Below are 18556 nucleotides of genomic sequence, written 5' to 3' on the forward strand. Positions count from 1 at the left end.
GATTCAATCCAACACCTTGTGGAATCTGCCAAACCACAGATGTGCTGTAATTCAGTTGCCGGCTTGTGTATTTTACCATAAGGTTACTTGTGTAATGCATGAAATGTTGACCTGTTTTTTTAATTAAATAGTCTCAGTATAATATTTTGTTCTGTCACTATAGATGGTCTGAAATAACTCAACAAATTTTAATAGAGATCCTAAACACAAAATTTCCTTAAACTCCATCCATTCAGTGCATAATTATTACTATCAATTAAATCTGACTGAATCTAGAATTGAACCATATGAATATATTTTCATGTATATTGCAAATACCTTATTAATTATTACATATATGAAGAGCCAAAGGTGACATATGACTTGTTTAAGTTAAGGGATATTACATCCCATATCGTTTCTTAGCCGAATAAGAAACTCAGAGTTTCATGCCGAATATTTTTTTAATTAAATAGTCTCAGTATAATATTTTGTTCTGTCACTATAGATGGTCTGAAATAACTCAACAAATTTTAATAGAGATCCTAAACACACAATTTCCTTAAACTCCATCCATTCAGTGCATAATTATTACTATCAATTAAATCTGACTGAATCTAGAATTGAACCATATGAATATATTTTCATGTATATTGCAAATACCTTTGTAGGTAGACCTAGTTAATTTATTGAGGTCTCATCGGTGAGTAGGTAGACCTAGTTAATATCAAGTTTGTAGCGAACAGAACTTACAACCCTTCTATGAGTATTGCCAAGAGGTGTCCTAATAAATTATTAGACATATGAAGAGCCAAAGGCTTCAATTCGGTGACATATGACTTGTTTAAGTTAAGGGATATTACATCCCATATCGTTTCTTAGCCGAATAAGGAACTCAAAGAGTTTCATGCCGAATATAGTAGAAACTATATAAAGTTCGGCGATTCCAAGCATAAGCAAATACCTGGATACTGCAGCAACTGACCCTTAAGGTAGTGTAAGCTGAGGCAACTCATGTCTAAGGTGGAGCAAGCTCCGATCACTGTTGTTGATATTTACCCATAATGTGAACTTAGCTCCTAGGAGCTCTATTACTGTTCTACATTATGAGAGAAGGTCACTACCCAGACCGGTTTCAACCTTTATTGAGGTCTCATCGGTGAGTAGGTAGACCTAGTTAATTTATTGAGGTCTCATCAGTGAGTAGGTAGACCTAGTTAATATCAAGTTTGTAGCAAACAGAACTTACAACCCTTCTATGAGTATTGCCAAGAGGTGTCCTAATAAATTATTAGATATATGAAGAGCCAAAGGCTTCAATTCGACGAGTTAAACAAATATGACTTGTTTAAGTTAAGGGATATTACATCCCATATCGTTTCTTAGCCAAATAAGGAACTCAAAGAGTTTCATGCCGAATATAGTAGAAACTATATAAAGTTCGGCGATTCCAAGCATAAGCAAATACCTGGATACTGCAGCAGCTGACCCTTAAGGTAGTGCAAGCTGAGGCAACTCATGTCTAAGGTGGAGCAAGCTCCGATCACTATTCTTGATATTTACCCATAATATCAACTTAGCTCCTGCCTCAGCTTGCACTACCGTAAGGGTCAGTTGCTGCAGTATCCAGGTATTTGCTTATGCTTGGAATCGCCGAACTTTATATAGTTTCTGCTATGTTCGGCATGAAACTCTTTGAGTTCCTTATTCGGCTAAGAAACGATATGGGATGTAATATCCCTTAACTTAAACAAGTCTAATGTCGTCGAATTGAAGCCTTTGGCTCTTCATATATCTAATAATTTATTAGGACACCTCTTGGCAATACTCATAGAAGGGTTGTAAGTTCTGTTCGCTACAAACTTGATATTAACTAGGTCTACCTACTCACTGATGAGACCACAATAAAGGTTGAAACCAGTCTGGGTATTGACCTTCTCTCATAATGTAGAACAGTAATACAGCTCCTAGGAGCTAGGTTCACATTATGGGTAAATATCAAGAATAGTGATTGGAACTTGCTCCACCTTAGACATGAGTTGCCTCAGCTTGCACTACCTTAAGGGTCAGTTGCTGCAGTATCCAGGTATTTGCTTATGCTTGGAATCGCCGAACTTTATATAGTTTCTACTATATTCGGCATGAAACTCTTTGAGTTCCTTATTAATTTCCAACCAGCTAGTGCAGATTTTTTCTGTTCTATAATGTCAACATATTTTGTTCCTTAAATGGTCCAAATGGAACAAAATTTGACAGTTTGACATGGATTTATATGAATTTCACATTCTGAGTTTTAATAGTATCTACCCAGGCAGCCTTAGAACAGATGAATAGTCAACATAAATCTGATAATTGTTTGTTCATTTACCAAAATATGCTTAAAAAGGAAATAAAATTGATTGTGAGAATTATGTTCCATAAAACATTAATGCAAGAATACTCATGAAAAAGGTTTAAAAATATCATTCAAGGAAATAGGTGAGTAACAATCTAGGTTTGGGTAAAATATGAGTGAAGACCACATGTTTATTTTAGCAACTGGCAAGGGATCACTGGAATATGAGGATCTCTGTATAAGTTGTGTTGATATTGAAAAGCCATGTTATAAGGTATGTAGGGGGAAATTCAAAATGCTAATTTTTTACTTTATTTTTTTTTAATTTATTTATTATTTATTTATTTCTTTTTCTTCTTTTTTTCTTATGTGAATTGCACTCACAGTTGCAAACATATAGTGCATTAGTACTGTGAGTGGGTCAAATGCTGGATAGGATCAAATTCCTGATACTATGATCATAGTATATGAAGCTCGTGTCCAGACGAGCTTTGCGGGAAAATTCATCGCGGATATATGTGAAAAAAAGAAATATTTAAAAATATATTTCTTTTAAAAATTGTTTTAAATATATTGCAGATATATTAAAATATTTAATATTTCGATTATATTTAGCTTTTTGAAAAGTTTAATTCAGTATAAAGTTATTCATTGCAGATATATGTGGAAAAAAAAGAAGAAATATTTAAAAAATAGCCAGTCTGGTTGGCCGACTGGATAATGTATCCACTCTCCAGCCAAAAGGCTGCAGATTTGAATCCTGGCATAGGCATGGATGTTTGTGATTGTCTGTGGAAATACCAGTGGTGGGCTGTGGTAGATGACGTTAGTGTAGTTGGGGTCAGTTGGTGATTGAATGGTGGAGACGGAGTTGTAGAGCAGGTGCCATCCCTCGATGAGTCCTTGGACTCCCTGGAGGTGTCAAATAATAATATTTCGATTATATGTAGCTTTCTGAAAATTTTTATTCTGTATAAAGTTATTAATATTCTTTCTTACTACAGGCTCTGTAGATGGAATATTAATTGTTATAGAACTGGGACAGGATGGTCAGGGAGAAAGAGCACCATATTTAAGAATATTTAGGGTTAAAAGTTAGAATGGTTATTAGGGAGAATAAAATATTTAAGGGCTATGCGCTTCGTAACCATATGCCTGGGGAAGGAATGTCCTGGGTTTGATTCCCGTCACCGACGTGGTGCTTAAGGATCTTTCACAGGCATAACCAAGTTAGCCGGTCTTGGGCATGGACAGCAGGGTTTTTTTCTCCATCAAGCAAGCAAATTAGTCCCATGAACGCATACAACTACAGCCATAGAATATACCGAGAGGCATAGGGCTAATCACTTTATCCTCGGGACTGACACGACTTAGAAGGGTAAGATAGCTCTGTAACAGGTCAGTAGGCCTAACATGTAGATGGGAGAAAAAGAGAATAAAATATTTAAGAATAGTTAAGGAGAAAAGGCACAATATTTAAAAATATTTATTCTTCTAACCGTTCACTATGCATTTAGACATCCATCCAGGTGTGATATTTTTTTTTATCTGAACTAATTCAGACGGTGACATGTTCCAGTTATGGAATACACATGTATTTTGAAAATGACTCCACTTTTCCTGCATATGAAAGACATGTTGTACACTACTATCGTTTACAGAGCTAGTTTAAGATCATAGGTTCACTTCCGAGTAATTATAATAAAGAAAATGATAATAAAGTTGCGTAAACCCTATCAACACTATGTAAAGCAGCATAAGCTAAATTGCCATCTGCGAGTGCAATACTAATCTTTACCTTTTCCTCCAATACTAGTATTTTATAACACTAAGAAATTTTAAGTTTTATATTCAGTCTTCTTTATTGACATATGTATATATATATGACTATCTGGTATATTAACTCAGAATTGGGATATGTTGATATTTTTATAAACTCACTTAGATCCGAAAGTTAGAACAAACAATTAAATTTAATCACAACGCAACATGTTTCGTCGGAAGGCTGACTTCTTCAGGTGTTAAGAAACACAGAAAGCGCATAAAAAACACTATAAAGAAACATTGTGTCACTGAAATTCAACTATTATAAACTTCAGTTAACTTTGAACTGGAGCTACAGTCCGTGTTAAAGTTCTATTGTTAGGCATCTGTATGCATGTGACTTCACGAGTGCACCAGAACTAATAGCAGAGTTGAATGAGTCCGGTAAATTGTAACTAAGGTTACAGATTATATGATGAGGGTCCATAACAATTTCCTTAGACTCGACTATGCGGCGTTCTACCTCGTCATGGCATATATGAAGGTTTGAAGTTGTTGTCCAGTTTATCTTATGTTGACGGCCTTCATTATTTGTGTTTACTGAAAACAGGATATGGCTTGACAGGGCACTTGCTCTAGTTCTTTTGTAGGCAATGTCTCTCTGGTGTTCTTTGAGACGTAGGAGGATGGATTTCTCAGTCTGGCCATAGTATGGCTTACCACAGTCGCACGAAATTTTGTACACTCCTGAGAACTGTAGATGGTTGTGAGCTGGTTTTTGTTTGCTTATAATTGATCTTAATTTGGGAAGAGTAAAGATGCACGTTTTTATGTTAAACTTTCTTAAAATTCTTCTTAGTTTCTTAGAGAGCGAGCTGACTTATGGTAAGGAGATATAACCTTTGGGGTTGTCCTTTGTTTCTGAGTTGTTTTGATAGATGCTTGTTAATAGTTTTTGAAGAGTAGCCATTACTCGTGAAGATTCTTTTCAGATGTTGTAGTTCATTTTTTAGCTCTTCATCATTTGACACAATGCGCTAGAGTTGAGATGATACCCACTTTCTGTCCTGAATAGTGATGTGAAGATGCATGCCGGTATCTACCCGTGTGTGGAGATTTTTATGGCATCAGATGTCTTGGTGAGTTTTACTTCCAGAAAAGGAAGAGACCCATTTTCTTCAACCTCCATGGATTTGATGTCTTGGTGAAAGTTGTTCAAGTGATCTAAGTAAGTGTGAAGGTTATCAGTACCGTGTTCCCAGATAAGGAATATGTCATCTATATCTCAGCCAGACTTTTGGCTTAAGAGTAGATGAGGAGATTGCCTTTTGTTTGTAGTCTTCAAAAAAGATGTTGGCTAGTATTGGGGATAGGGGGCTGTCGATTGCTAATCCTTTATTTTGTTTGTAAATTTTCCCTTCATCTCTCGGATCTAAGTCAGTTTATAAAAATATGAATATATATATATATATATAGATGCATGCTCCCAAAGTGAAATAAGTAATTAATTACTTCTCTTGTTAAACATTCAAAAATAAACTGTAATCAGAAATATCATGTCATTAACAGCCAACTAGATAGCATACCCTCTCCCACCAATGAGCTGTGGATTCGAAATTCGCAATGGGCACGGATCTTTGTAATTGTTTTTAGGTAAGAGACGAATTTCATCATCTGATATGAAACTACAGCACTGCTAATATATTGGAAACCTGAAGTGGCTTGAGTGGTTTCCTTGTTTGGTCATGGAATTTGAGCAGGATTTCTGAACCAGGTTAAATTGAATAAAAATTACAACAAAACAGAAATTAGGAAACTCACTGATCAAAAAATATATTGCTTTCATTGTATAAGAATAAAAATATAATTAAAATCCATACAAATAATACATAAAAAAACTATATTTTGTGAAATTTATCTTGCACTGTATTTACTTTTTGTGCATTGGTATCAATGCAATATCATTTCAATTTTCTAGCAAATAATGTTTTCAGCATATAATAAATTTAGTTTAACTCGTTATCCAAGTGTCAGCAAATAAAGTTTGCGCCTGAAGTATCGTCAGGACTGAGGCAACTCGTAGTAAAGGTGGACCAAGCTCTCATCACCCCTTGTCTCAGTATCTGCCATAATGCAAAACACATCTCCTTGCACATGTATAATGCTATGCATTACGGGAAGGACCAATACTCAGACCAGTTTCCACCTTTATTGAGGTCTCATCAGTGGGAGCCAGATCCATTGATTATATATAATATATATCCTTTTGGCAACTCTATAAATTATATATATATATAAACAAAAGGATGAAGGATTAAACTACATTTAATTGACAACTCGTATAAGTAAATATGACCTTTCCATTGCTTCTGCCTTGGTATTACCACTTATGGGTCTGGGCCACTACCCAGACCAGTTTTGACCTCTATTGAGGTCTCATCAGTGGGAGCCAGACCCATAAGTGGTGATACTAAGGCAGATGCAATGGAAAGGTCATATTTACCTATATGAGTTGCCAAAAGGATTATATATATATAATCCTTTTGGCAACTCTATAAATTATATATACAGTGGTGCCTTGGTTAATGACGGTAATCCATTCCAGGTTTACCGTCGTTATCCAAGGCGCGATTCCCCATAAGATTTAATTGAAAATCAGTTAATTTGTTCTGGCTCCTCCCCACGACCATAGTACATATTAAAATTAAAATCATAAAAATATGGTAAATATCATTTATTTATTATACAGTATATGTATTTGCTACAAATAAATTAACATTAATAAAATGAATTGTTCATGAAAACAGTTTTTAATTATCAATCTTCACTAGAAGGACAATTGGGCTCACTTTGAAGTTTTTTGACAAATGGACCTGTAAAAAACATGTCTAGGTTTGCTTCTGCCTCTTTTTTAAATTGTTTCTGAAAAACTGCATGGACTTTTCATTAAATAGATCTGCTGTTCTGATAACCTCAGATTTGTTTGGATTCCATTTCATAGCAATATTTTGAACTTCCTCCCACTTTGCCAAAACATTTTTGATTTCAACAGTTGTAATTAGTTCTTTCTCTCCATCCTCATCTTCAGATGAAATTTCCTTTTCTTCACATTGCTGCTTGAAAAGTTCTTTTAGCTCGTCAGTAGTTAACAGTTAAATTCGAAACCTGCAATTTTTGACTTAGTGCATTTTGCTTGTAAGGTGACGATATTAGATACAGCACTTACCATAACATACACTGATTAGCAGTTTATAGATACAACGATTATTATACAGATGAGATTTCATTTTGCCTTTTGATGGTGAACGAACAGTGATACGCACCCGCCGATTTATTGTCTATATGAACCAATACATAAAAAATAAATGCTTAAATTCTCATTTTCATCATAAAACGCATTTATAACCACAAATTTTAAAATAAAGCACAGTGCACTACAGGAAAAGAAACGATAAATGGAAAACGTAAACAGCTGGCTATGATGGGTCAAACATCTGAGCTTCACAGTTATGCTGTGTGGCTGTTCTCTATTTGACAATGTCTTCCCGCGCATGGCTGAGTGCGATCGTAAAATTCCGGGTTTTTAGATCGGATAGAGGTTCACATAATCGAGAGTCGTTAACCAAGAGACTTTTTTCTTACAGCCGCTCATCGTTATCTGAGGCCATTGTTAACCAAGGCACCACTGTGTATATATATATATATATATAAAAAAGGGATAAAGGATTAACCTAAATTTATTATAGTCTAAACAAGTGGAAAATAAACTTCCAACATCTTTCTCTAAATCCAGAGTAATTTAATAATAGGTGGTACACCTTTTGGCAACTCTTATAGATAAATATGACCTCTCCGTTGCTTCTACCTTAGTATCACCACTTATGGGTCTGGCTCCCACTGAGAAGACCTCAATAAAGGTCAAAACCGGTCTGGGTAGTGGCCCTTCCCTTAATGCATAGCATTATACATGTCTGCAAGGAGATGTGCTTTGCATTATGGGAGATACTGAGACAAGGGGTGATGAGAGCTGGTCTACCTTTACTACGAATTGCCTCAGTCCTGAAGATTCTTCAGGTGCAAACTTTATTTGCTGACACTTGGATAAAGGATTAAACTAAATTTATTATAGTATAATCAAGTGGAAAATAAACTTCCAAAAAAAATGTTTTCAGCAAATTTCCTTGATGAATTGTCCTTGAACTCATGAAGCTTATATTATTATTTACTTCCTATCAATTCTTGTCTTCCAGAATAGTCTTATATGCCACCAGTATTGTCAACTTTTGTATTTCAGTCTCATGGGAATTTCTGACCACATCAATCCACCTACATCTTGGTCTTCCTCTGGGTCTTTTTCCTCCCACCTTGACATTAAACACCTGCTTTATTACTCTTTCTTCCCATTCTGTATAAGTGACCATGTTACCTGAGATGATTAGCTCTATTTAAACATTCCTGAATGTCTACAATGCCAGGTTCCTTCCCAGTATCATCATTTTTAATACAATTCTGCCATTGATGAAATCTGTTCTCTCCTGTAATTTTTCTCAAAACTACCATGTCTGTAGTTTCCAATCTTTGATCAACAGTTTTGTTTCTAACCTGAATTAATTAAGTTAAAATGAGTTTGAACACTGTTTTTTATTTAGCTACTTAAGTCTTTTGACTAATTTCTCTCTTATTTCATAGAAACTTCTTCAGCTGGCTCCTGGTCCCTACAGGAAAACTAAGATCTTAACTCATCAAGTTAAACTCACAAAGGATGTTTATGGTACATATTATTTCTGTGAATTTCAAAAAATTTTAAGTACCAAGTTTTGGCAATACTAATGTGGTATTTACATAATAGCAAAAGCTGCATACACTTCGCAAATCTTAAGTCACTTTTCATTTTAAAGCAGTCTAAACTAAGAATGATTCTTTAATATGGTTCAATACACTTAAGTAAAGGATGTCCTGAATGAAGTTTGAGATTTTTTTATTGTAATATTGTATTGAGTGTTGCATTCTAAACACCATGATAAAGGATACCCTCAAAATCATAAGTAAGCAGTACTCAGTATCAGCATGTTGCTTGAGTCTTGCAAAATTTTTTTTTTTTTTCATTCATGAGATTATTAGTACTTGTTCATGTCTTATGATACATAATTTCCATTTCTTATCGCTTCTTGTTGTTCTAATATTGTTCTAGTTTTAGATCACTGAATAGCCATTTTATCTTTACCTAAATGCTGTAATGTGAGTAATGAATACCAAATCTCTGCTGCTACACATACACTTATTCTCAGATTAAATTGCCACTATCTGCCCTCTTGTTTATATGACTTATAAGAAAAGTGGTCCCCCCCACACACACACACAATCATTTAATTTCTATTTTGTCAGAAATTATCTGCAGATCTTTTTCCATCTCACAATTTAGATTAATTAAAAATTAGAGTAGAAAATATAAACTCCTAGTGATTGTTTTCCTTGCTTGGTGTGTGATACCAGCCATGAAAGTAAGTTGAAAGTTTTAAGTATTGAATAACAAACTTGTTTCTGGCAGATGTTTGTTTTTAAACTTCTTATGCAAGTTGCTTTATACAGAATTTTTTTTTTTTTCAGGTAACTGTAAAGCACAGAACTAAAAATCCTAGTGTTCAGTATGCTGTTGGAATGATTATGAAACACAAGAAGTAAGTTTTTATTTTGGTTTTTGCATAATTATATGTGGAAAAACCTAACCAAGATTTCAGGATTTTTTACATCCTGAAATCTTGGGTCATTTATCTTGTGAAACAGACAGACCAGCTAGAAACTACACACACACACACACACACACACACACACACACGTTAGCAAATTTAGAGATATAACAGACATTTTAAGCATTTGCTGGGTTTATGGGAAGCAAAGTAAGATGCAATATGTGGAAGGTGAATTATGGCTAATCTTACAGTAGTCTACTTGCTATTGTGAACTTGTAAAAGAGCATGGAAATAGTCTGCTATAGTGAATTTCTTAGCATAGCATTTTGCTTATGGGACTTCATTCAGGATTTTTCATTAGCTTGTTATAGTGATGTTTGCTATAGTGAGAGTCAACCATAGTATGCAAGGAAAACTGCTAGGAAACAAAGTTTTTTTTGTGCATGTGCAATTGATAATATAAAATAACATTCATATATGAACACATCATTACATAAAGGTTCAGAAGACTTGGTAGACTTATTTTATGGTCCTGTAGTATTTAAATTAAATATTAAATTTCCCTGTAATCCTGTGTAAAGCAATAGATTTGCTTTACATAGCTGGAGGCTGCCTGAAGAAAGATTAATATAGCTTTGATTCTAATCACTGGCTAGAACTTTCTCTAGGCCTTTCTTTGGTCATTTCCAAGTTAGATCTTTGGGATGCACAAAAAGGTGTTTAGAGATTTTAACCATTTCAAAAAAATTGACCATAGAATTTGCACTACTACAGACAATAATATGAATGTTAGGGCTCTGAGATTGTGGCTGTAGTCTCTGTTGTTCTCTCGCTATTCTGAAACGCCTTGGTTTATTGCGCTAACTTGAGCTCACTAGCAAAGACTGCCTGTCCACCTATCTTTAAAAAAAAAAAATAGGGCTAAAGGAACTCTGCCTAATCTCTTTGAGGATAAAAACTAATAGAGGATTTATTACTTTTTCAATATTAAAAACATGCATTATAAATTACATTACATTAAATAAATTATAAATATGATGTATTGAATCAGTGTTTCATATTGAAGCTGCCCGTTTGGGAGGTAAAATTTTTATCCATCATGTTTTTTCCATTAGTATGGCCTATGAATGAAAACTGTTTACAGTTTTTTTTCTATGTTGCCAGTATAATAATAGTAAATGTTGTAAGGAGACTGCTGTTTCACTAACAAGGCACTTGTTACAGTAAAATATGTCTAATATAAATATCTTCCCTTGATACCATCAAGGATATGCAGCATACTATATAGATTCAGAACCTTTACCATTCAAAAATACAGCACTAAAGCAACTTCACAGATCACCTGCCACATAGGTATATATGGAATTGAACTTGATTGTAAATGCATCAGGCAGCTTTCTGATCAGCTGGCATGTAATTCTGCTACCACTGACTCCATCTTGAGGCACCCACGCCCATCTGTCCTCCCTCCAAAAAAAATTAAATTAAAACTAGGATTTAAATTGAGAAGAATTTGAGTAGTATGGTATGCAGAAAAGGCATACTGTCATGGCCACATTATGGTTTTGACAGTGCCCCCCCCCCCCATTCCTTCAGAAATCAGAAATGACCATCACCTTGTTTTAAGTATCATAAGAATGAATATCAAATTTAAAAGAACAGCATGTAAAAAGGTTTAAAAAGAATTAAATTTGAGTGGCTTTTACAGGTAAACTATAGATCAACTATACCAATATTACTAAAGTAAGAATGAGAATTTTTTTAATCCCACACGCAAGAGGTACAAGAATCTATAGCACTCAGTGCTCTATGTGAAGTGTAAATTAGGGTTGAGAAAGAAGAAACCTATTGACATTCTTCTTAAAGAGTTTTATGTCGAAATTTTTGGGAAGAAATCATGAGGATATATTTCTCCATATAGGGACACTGTCAAGGCCACATTATGGTTTTGACAGTGCCCCTTCTCCTCTTCCTTCAGAAATTGGAAGTGATCATTTAGTTTTAAGAAGGATAAGAATCAAATTTAAAAGAACAGTCTTTACAAAAAAAAAAAAATTAAATAATTAAATTTGAGCAACTTTTACAGGTAACCTGTAGATCAACTATACAAATATAAAAAAAGAATGAGAATTTTTTTAATCACACACAGACAAGAAGTAAAAGAACTTATAGCCCCTCAGTGCTGTGTGTGAGGTGTAGATGAGGGTTGAGAAAGAAGAAACCTATTGACATTCTTTTTAAAGAGCTGTAAATTGAAATTGTTGGGAAACACATCATGAGGAAAGCCGTTCCATAGGTCAGAGATAGATGGAATAAATGAGAAAGAGGAGAAGCAGGTTTGATGAGTTTGCAGTTGTACTCTAAAGAGATGTTGGACAGCAGCTGCTCCTGTTTTAACAGGCCTAACAGCAAGTGGAGGAATGATGTTTGCCAATTCACTGGAACAGTGATCACGGAAGTACTTGTAGAAGAGACACAGAGCTGAAACCATCTGTGAGATACAGGTTAAAGTGAGTCTGTGAGGAAAGGATCTGAATTGCTATCCTCTGGACAGCATCAAGAATTTTTAAGGATGTTTTAGGTGTACCACCCCAAATGTGTGTATATTATTCTGAGATGGGTGAATTTGGAATTTATAAAGGGTTAGTAACTGGGTAGGTGTAAAATAGCTTCTTGAGTAGAAAAGAATGCCTAGTTTTTAGAAGCTAAAGTGGCTACTAATGTGATTTATGTGCCAAGAGAGGTTGGAGGTAAATGTCAGTCCAAGGAGAGAGTTCATCCTGTGTGGTGATGTGTGTATTACTGAGGATGGGGGAAAGTGAGCTGAGATCCCTTTTACAAGAGAAAAGGCAGGACTGTATTTTGGTAGCATAAAAAGTGATTAGGTTATCCTTGTCCCAGTGAAGGATGATATAGAGATCACTGTTTAAGGCACTGGCTGCTGATGATCTTCATGTAAGAGATGTCTAGGAACTACATGGTTAAAAAACAAGAACCGAATTTTGGAGTTTCAGTGCTACACAGAAGAAAACATTGATTGATTCAGGTAAGAAGTTTTAAGTGGTCAAGTTTTCTGCAAGTATGCAAAAATAAGAATGCCATGGTGGATGCAAGACATTAAAGAAGTCATGGACAAGAAAAAAAGGATATTGACAGTTCCTTCGTAGTAAATAAGTCAGCAGATGCCCTAGAGGAATACAGAGGGAAAAGAAAAAAGAACCATGCTATGCATAAGAGTAGTTAAACAAAAGTCATGGGAACACTTTGGTAAGAATATAGAAGATAAATATCAGGAAGATGGCAAAATGTTCTAGAGAAAGCTTAGAAATGAAGGAAAGAGTACTATAAAAGAAATCAAAGCTGATAAAGGTGACATGAAAATTGAAGATAAGGATATTTTACTAGAACTACTTCTGTTTTTCTAGTATAAAACCACAAATGAGATGTCAAATAGAAATTGTGTTTTTATTTCATCTAGTTTCGTGAAATGCTTTCTTTCACTTCATTAGAAAATAACATGAATAAACTAAAACCTAGAAAGAAAGTAATAACACCTATGAAAAGTTAGAACAAGATCCCACAGGATAATTCCCTAATAAAACTAATAGCTTAATTTAAAAAATACATGCTGAACTGGTCTGAGGGGGAAGAAGGGAAAAAAAAAGTAGACATCTTCTTCTTGTTCCAAGAATACACGGAATCCCCAAACTGCATAAACAAGACTTGCCATTAAGACCAATTGTTGATGCGAGACACTCCCCAACTTCTTTACTATCTAGGAAGCCTGCTGAAACTTTATACCAGGTAAACATTCTCTTATGTAAAAATACCATACACTTCATAGAATATATGAAAGACATCACACTGGCTTCTACTGATATAATTGCAAGCCTGGACATGGTAAATCTTTTCACTAACTTTTCAAGAATAGAAACCATATAATTACTTCTTTCCTGCTAGACACAGTGGACCTTTTAAAACACTGTATCAACAATACTTTTTTCAAATTTGAGTAGGATTTTTTTAAAACAGAAAGGACTGGCAATGCGTTCTCCTCTTTTTTCTATTTTAGCTGACCTGTTCATGAATTTGTTTGAAAAATAGCCCTCTAGCATCAAGGAACACAACCAAACATTTGTCAAGATATGTTGACAATATTTTTATCATCTGACCTGGTACTATTACACAATTAAAAGATTTCTTTGCCTTCCTGAACAACATTCTTCCTCTGATTAAATTCACAGTTGAATTAGAAAGAAATAGGTGTTTAACATTTCTGGATACACTAGTTGAGATATCAGAACAAACACGCTCAACTTCCCAGTTTACAAGAAACCAACTAACACAGGATATTACCTGCATGAAACTTATCATCACTCAGTGCATAAAATGGGTATCATTCTTTCTTTCTTTCCTTATGTGATAGAACTGACAGAATTTTCACCAATGTACATAAACCCAGAGCTACACTATTTTAATTAACTCCTTCCAAAAAATGGCTACAACAGAATATAAATAAAAAAAATTCTATTTCAACCTCTAAAACAATCAGAACAACAAAAAAGCCAAAAATACAAAGGAGCTATGGTTCTTCCATATATACACTGTCACAGATAAAATAGCAAGATGGCTTTGCCAACAAAACTTAAAAGTTGCCTTCTACCCACTCAACAAAATTTCTGAACATCTGAAACCTTCTTATCACTCAAAGAACCAGGTATCTACAAGATCATTTGCAATTGTGGTGTATAGGACAAACTGGCAGATCTGGTGAGTTATGCTGATCAGAACACTTCGAGGACATTGAGAATGAAAGCAAGTGAAAATCAGGGCTGGTAGCATACAACAGAAATAAACCATCAAGTAGAATGGCAACTAACTGAAATGTGCTTCACATTGATTACCATTTTTACTTGAGTGTACAAAGAATCAGCTGCAATGATTTAAGCATCCTGTATAGTGTAAAAAAAGCAAGTGACAGTTTTACATTAAGTCTAGTCTATCTTAAATCAACACACTTATCTACCAATAGTATGCTGCAGCAAGCAACCAGCATAATAGCAAATGCACGCTTTCCATTGTTTAAACGTTTTCAAATTTTTTCACTAGAAATGTTAATTGTTATTAAGTTGCTTTCTAGTTTTTAGTTTATTCATCTTATTTCCTAATGAAATGAAACAAAGTATTTCACAAAACTAGTTGCAATAAAAACATAGCTTATATTTGATATCTTTGTTTGTGGTTTTATGGTGAAAAAATAGTTCTAAAAAACAATAAAATGAAGATAAGAATATCCTAGATGTCTGGAGTAACTACTTTAAAAGACTATTAAATGAAACAGACAGTGACAGAACCATAGTAGAAAATTTTCAAGAAGAATGCAAACAGGAGTATATATCATTACTTGAGGTTGAAAAAAAACATCAAACTTGAAATGTGGAAAGGTAGCAGAGTAGATGATGCTTAAAATGTGGAGGTAAAATGTTTTGCAGTGTCTATCCTGCAGTATACTTCAGAGAACCTTTTCAGAAGGTAGATTTCCCAGTGACTGGAGTAGAGTTCTCACTGCATTCAGAGGGCCTGATCAGAAAATTGGCATTTATTAAAAAAAAAAAAAAAAAAAAAAAAAAAAAAAAAAAAGCTGAATGTGAGAATAAGAGGAGTTTCTCTAATGAGTGTTCCGGGTAAGATTTATGTGACTATACTTGAAATGTGGTTGAAAAAAATTATGGAAGAGAAACTGGGAGAAGAACAAGCTGGATTCACACCAAATAGAGGTTCAGGATCAGATTTTCACTTTACAAGAAAAAGTTTGAAAAGTTATGGGAATATGACAATGATCTGCTTTAGCTTTGTAGATCTGGAAGAAGCATGTGTCAAGGAGCCCAGAGAAAAGCTTTTCAAAACACTATAGTCATATGGGGTGAATGGAGCATTACATAGTTTACACAGTCTTGCCATAAATACTCTTTCAACTTCTGCACACCCCTCCGCTGCCCACAGAATTGTGCACATCTAACATTCATGTGCTTATCAGTAGAGAGAGAGGGAGTTGTCTAGCTGTGCCGGTTAACATGCAGTGGAGAAATTACGAGACCCATGTGTCTGTAATAAGACGTCACAAGATTGGAATGCTGTCACCTGGTGTTTTCAACATGCTAAAAACACTCGGGATCAATAGGATGTTTGTATATCAGACTATTAACCATTATATTATAACAGTACAGAAGACGTATGACTGCCAAAGAACAAGTCGACCACACTACCTCTGGACTCAATAGCTTGTGAGGATATGGAAGGTGCATTTCTGCAAGAAAGGGTTCAAAACCTCTGCCAAAGTGTATGAAGACAACATGCTAGAACCTGTGATGTGTATCCTGAACAAACCGCGATTCAGGGTAGGCAGTGGACCTAACAAGAGGACAACCCTTCACACAAGGCAAGGACCACACAACAGTGCTTGAAGGCGAATATGCCAGACCACGTATTATTGTGCGATTGGCCATCTGGAAGACCCAATCTGAATCCATTGATTTCAAATTGTGGTTGGAGCTTGAAAGAGCAGCCTGCAAGAAACAACACCCCTAGTATTGCCAAAGTGAAGGTGGATTTGGAGCTGGCAGTGTTTCCGTTAGATGTTGTGCATGCGCTGCTATCAATATGTGGCCTCACAGACTTTGGGTATGCGTGAAGTCAAAAGAGAGAGATTTCAAACATTATGTGCTGCTATATGCATTCGCTTCCTTTATCTTTGATAATATCACATTGCCAGATAAGATTAGATCTCTTTCTCTCTCCCTTTGACTGACATTTACTGCTAGTCTTTCCTCACAAAGCTATCATATGCAGCTTCCTCAGGCTATAAACACTTAGCTTCCTTTTCCTCTTAAAATGCTACTGTTCTGATAACCCACTAACACCTAAAAATGCCATATCTTCCCAACCTTAAAAACTGTTTTCATGTTTGGGATAGCTCACTGAAAACCTCTCTAAAAATTCTTGATACCGTTCAGGAGAGACTGACAGTGATCTCATATGGAGGTGTGGTAGGATTTTTCCTTTCTCAAACTCAGGTTTTTCATAACACAAAACAGGAAAATTAGCCAGGACGAACACACAATTTACAGACATAATACATGGGCCTCATATCCATACTTGCTTAGGCCATGAATCAAAACCAACCAATCAGTAATTGATTGGGTGATCATTTACCTCTTTCTCACTGACTCACTTCAATCATAGTGTGACACTGTATTCTGCCTTATACCTTTCCTGCAGGTACTTCCATGAGTATTATTTCCACTGAACACATTCAGCATTTCCTCCACTTTTTTGGTGGAGGAAATGCTGAATGACATGGTCAGTCTTATGACATGGGCAATAGCTACTTAACATTGTTTTATAGTCCAACTACAAACTAACTGTACCTGCATCTTCTCTACCTCTTTCATTCCATCCACTTCTGTTCTCTGGCAACAAACTTCCTTCTATCCTTAATGCATCTCTAAGTGACTGCATCCTCTAATTCAAGAAGAATATCAACTGGTGTCTTCTTTCTAACCTTACTCATTCATGGTACTACTATAGGTTCTGCAAATTTTTTGTGTATGTATGGAAATTTAAAAAAAAAAAAAAAAAAAAAAAAAATTGGGTAGTGTTATATGGAAATACTGTGTTTTTTGTAGATGAAGTGACATCTGGAGTGAAAAAGACAATTTTTTAATAGATATGAAGTGCATGCTAGAAAATTGTGGAGATAAATATTAAAATTAGAACAGATATTGCATCTTGTCTAGATATTAAATGTGATGAGTTTTCCAAGAAAAAAAAAAACAAGACTGTGAAATGTTTTATAAAGCAATATCAAAAAGCAGAATTTGATCCATTTCTGCCACTTTAAAAAGCATGAACCCTGAAAGATCATAGTTTTATTTGTGGTTTTCCAGATTTCATTGATACTAAATCTGTATTCAAGTGGTTTCTCTTTGTGAGGCCAGGTAAAATCTAAATTCCTACATATCAAAATGAAAATTGTGTACGTGCACCCACTATTTTTGTTGTGTGATTTTACCCATTACAGAGTACAGTTTAGTTGGCTAAGTTACACATTGTCTGCCCATCCTCATTCATTGACTATCCCAGTGGATACCTAATAATGGAGGACACCATTATTAGGTATGATGATGAGGATTGAACATTGGATCTAACTTTGAACAGATTTTTACATCAAGGTAAAAATAGAACAGTGATCTGTATTTACATTTTGTAAATTTGAAAAAAGCATATGATTAAAATGCTAAGAGGAAATCTATACAAATCTTACAATTATATGGTGAAATTGGAAATTATTTTGAGCATTATATAGCCTTCAGTGAATTCCAAGTCAGCATTTATGAAAGGATGAACTACAAGATGGCTTTATATAAAATCAGGCATAAAAGAATGTTGTTCATGAATGTCACTCTTATTCATAATCTGTACAGATCACATTATGAAAGAAAGTGGCATTAAGCTTGATATTGAAATCAGAAATATTTAACTTAGCTCTTTACTTTATGCAGATGATGTTGATATTCCTAAATAAATCCAGTACAAGTCTGTAGGATTCCTGAGTACATTGAATAACTGCTGTAACAAATTTTGTATGAAAATCAGCAATAAAAAGACAACTGCAAAAATAGAAAGAAACATGAAAAACATCAACTACATTCTCAATGGAGAACATATAGAATAAGTAAAATAATTCAGTTAATTTATATACTTTTTTTTTTTACTTTGATATAATTAC

At 34.7% G+C, this 18556-nt stretch overlaps 1 protein-coding gene across 1 annotated transcript in view; it reads left to right on the forward strand.

Annotated features, from left to right (window-relative positions):
• LOC150105293 (F-box only protein 21-like) overlaps nt 1-18556 on the forward strand; it is a 159389-nt gene that overhangs the window by 125503 nt on the left and 15330 nt on the right. Inside the window, exon 10 of the mRNA XM_090394671.1 lies at nt 9686-9756. Coding sequence (XP_090250797.1) covers nt 9686-9756 — 71 coding nt within the window. The remainder of the gene's footprint in view (nt 1-9685; nt 9757-18556) is intronic.

Source organism: Typopeltis vanoorti, chromosome 6 (assembly GCF_054136105.1).
Source record: "Typopeltis vanoorti isolate ZY-2024b chromosome 6, IOZ_Tvanoo_1.0, whole genome shotgun sequence".
NCBI lineage: Eukaryota > Metazoa > Arthropoda > Arachnida > Uropygi > Thelyphonidae > Typopeltis > Typopeltis vanoorti.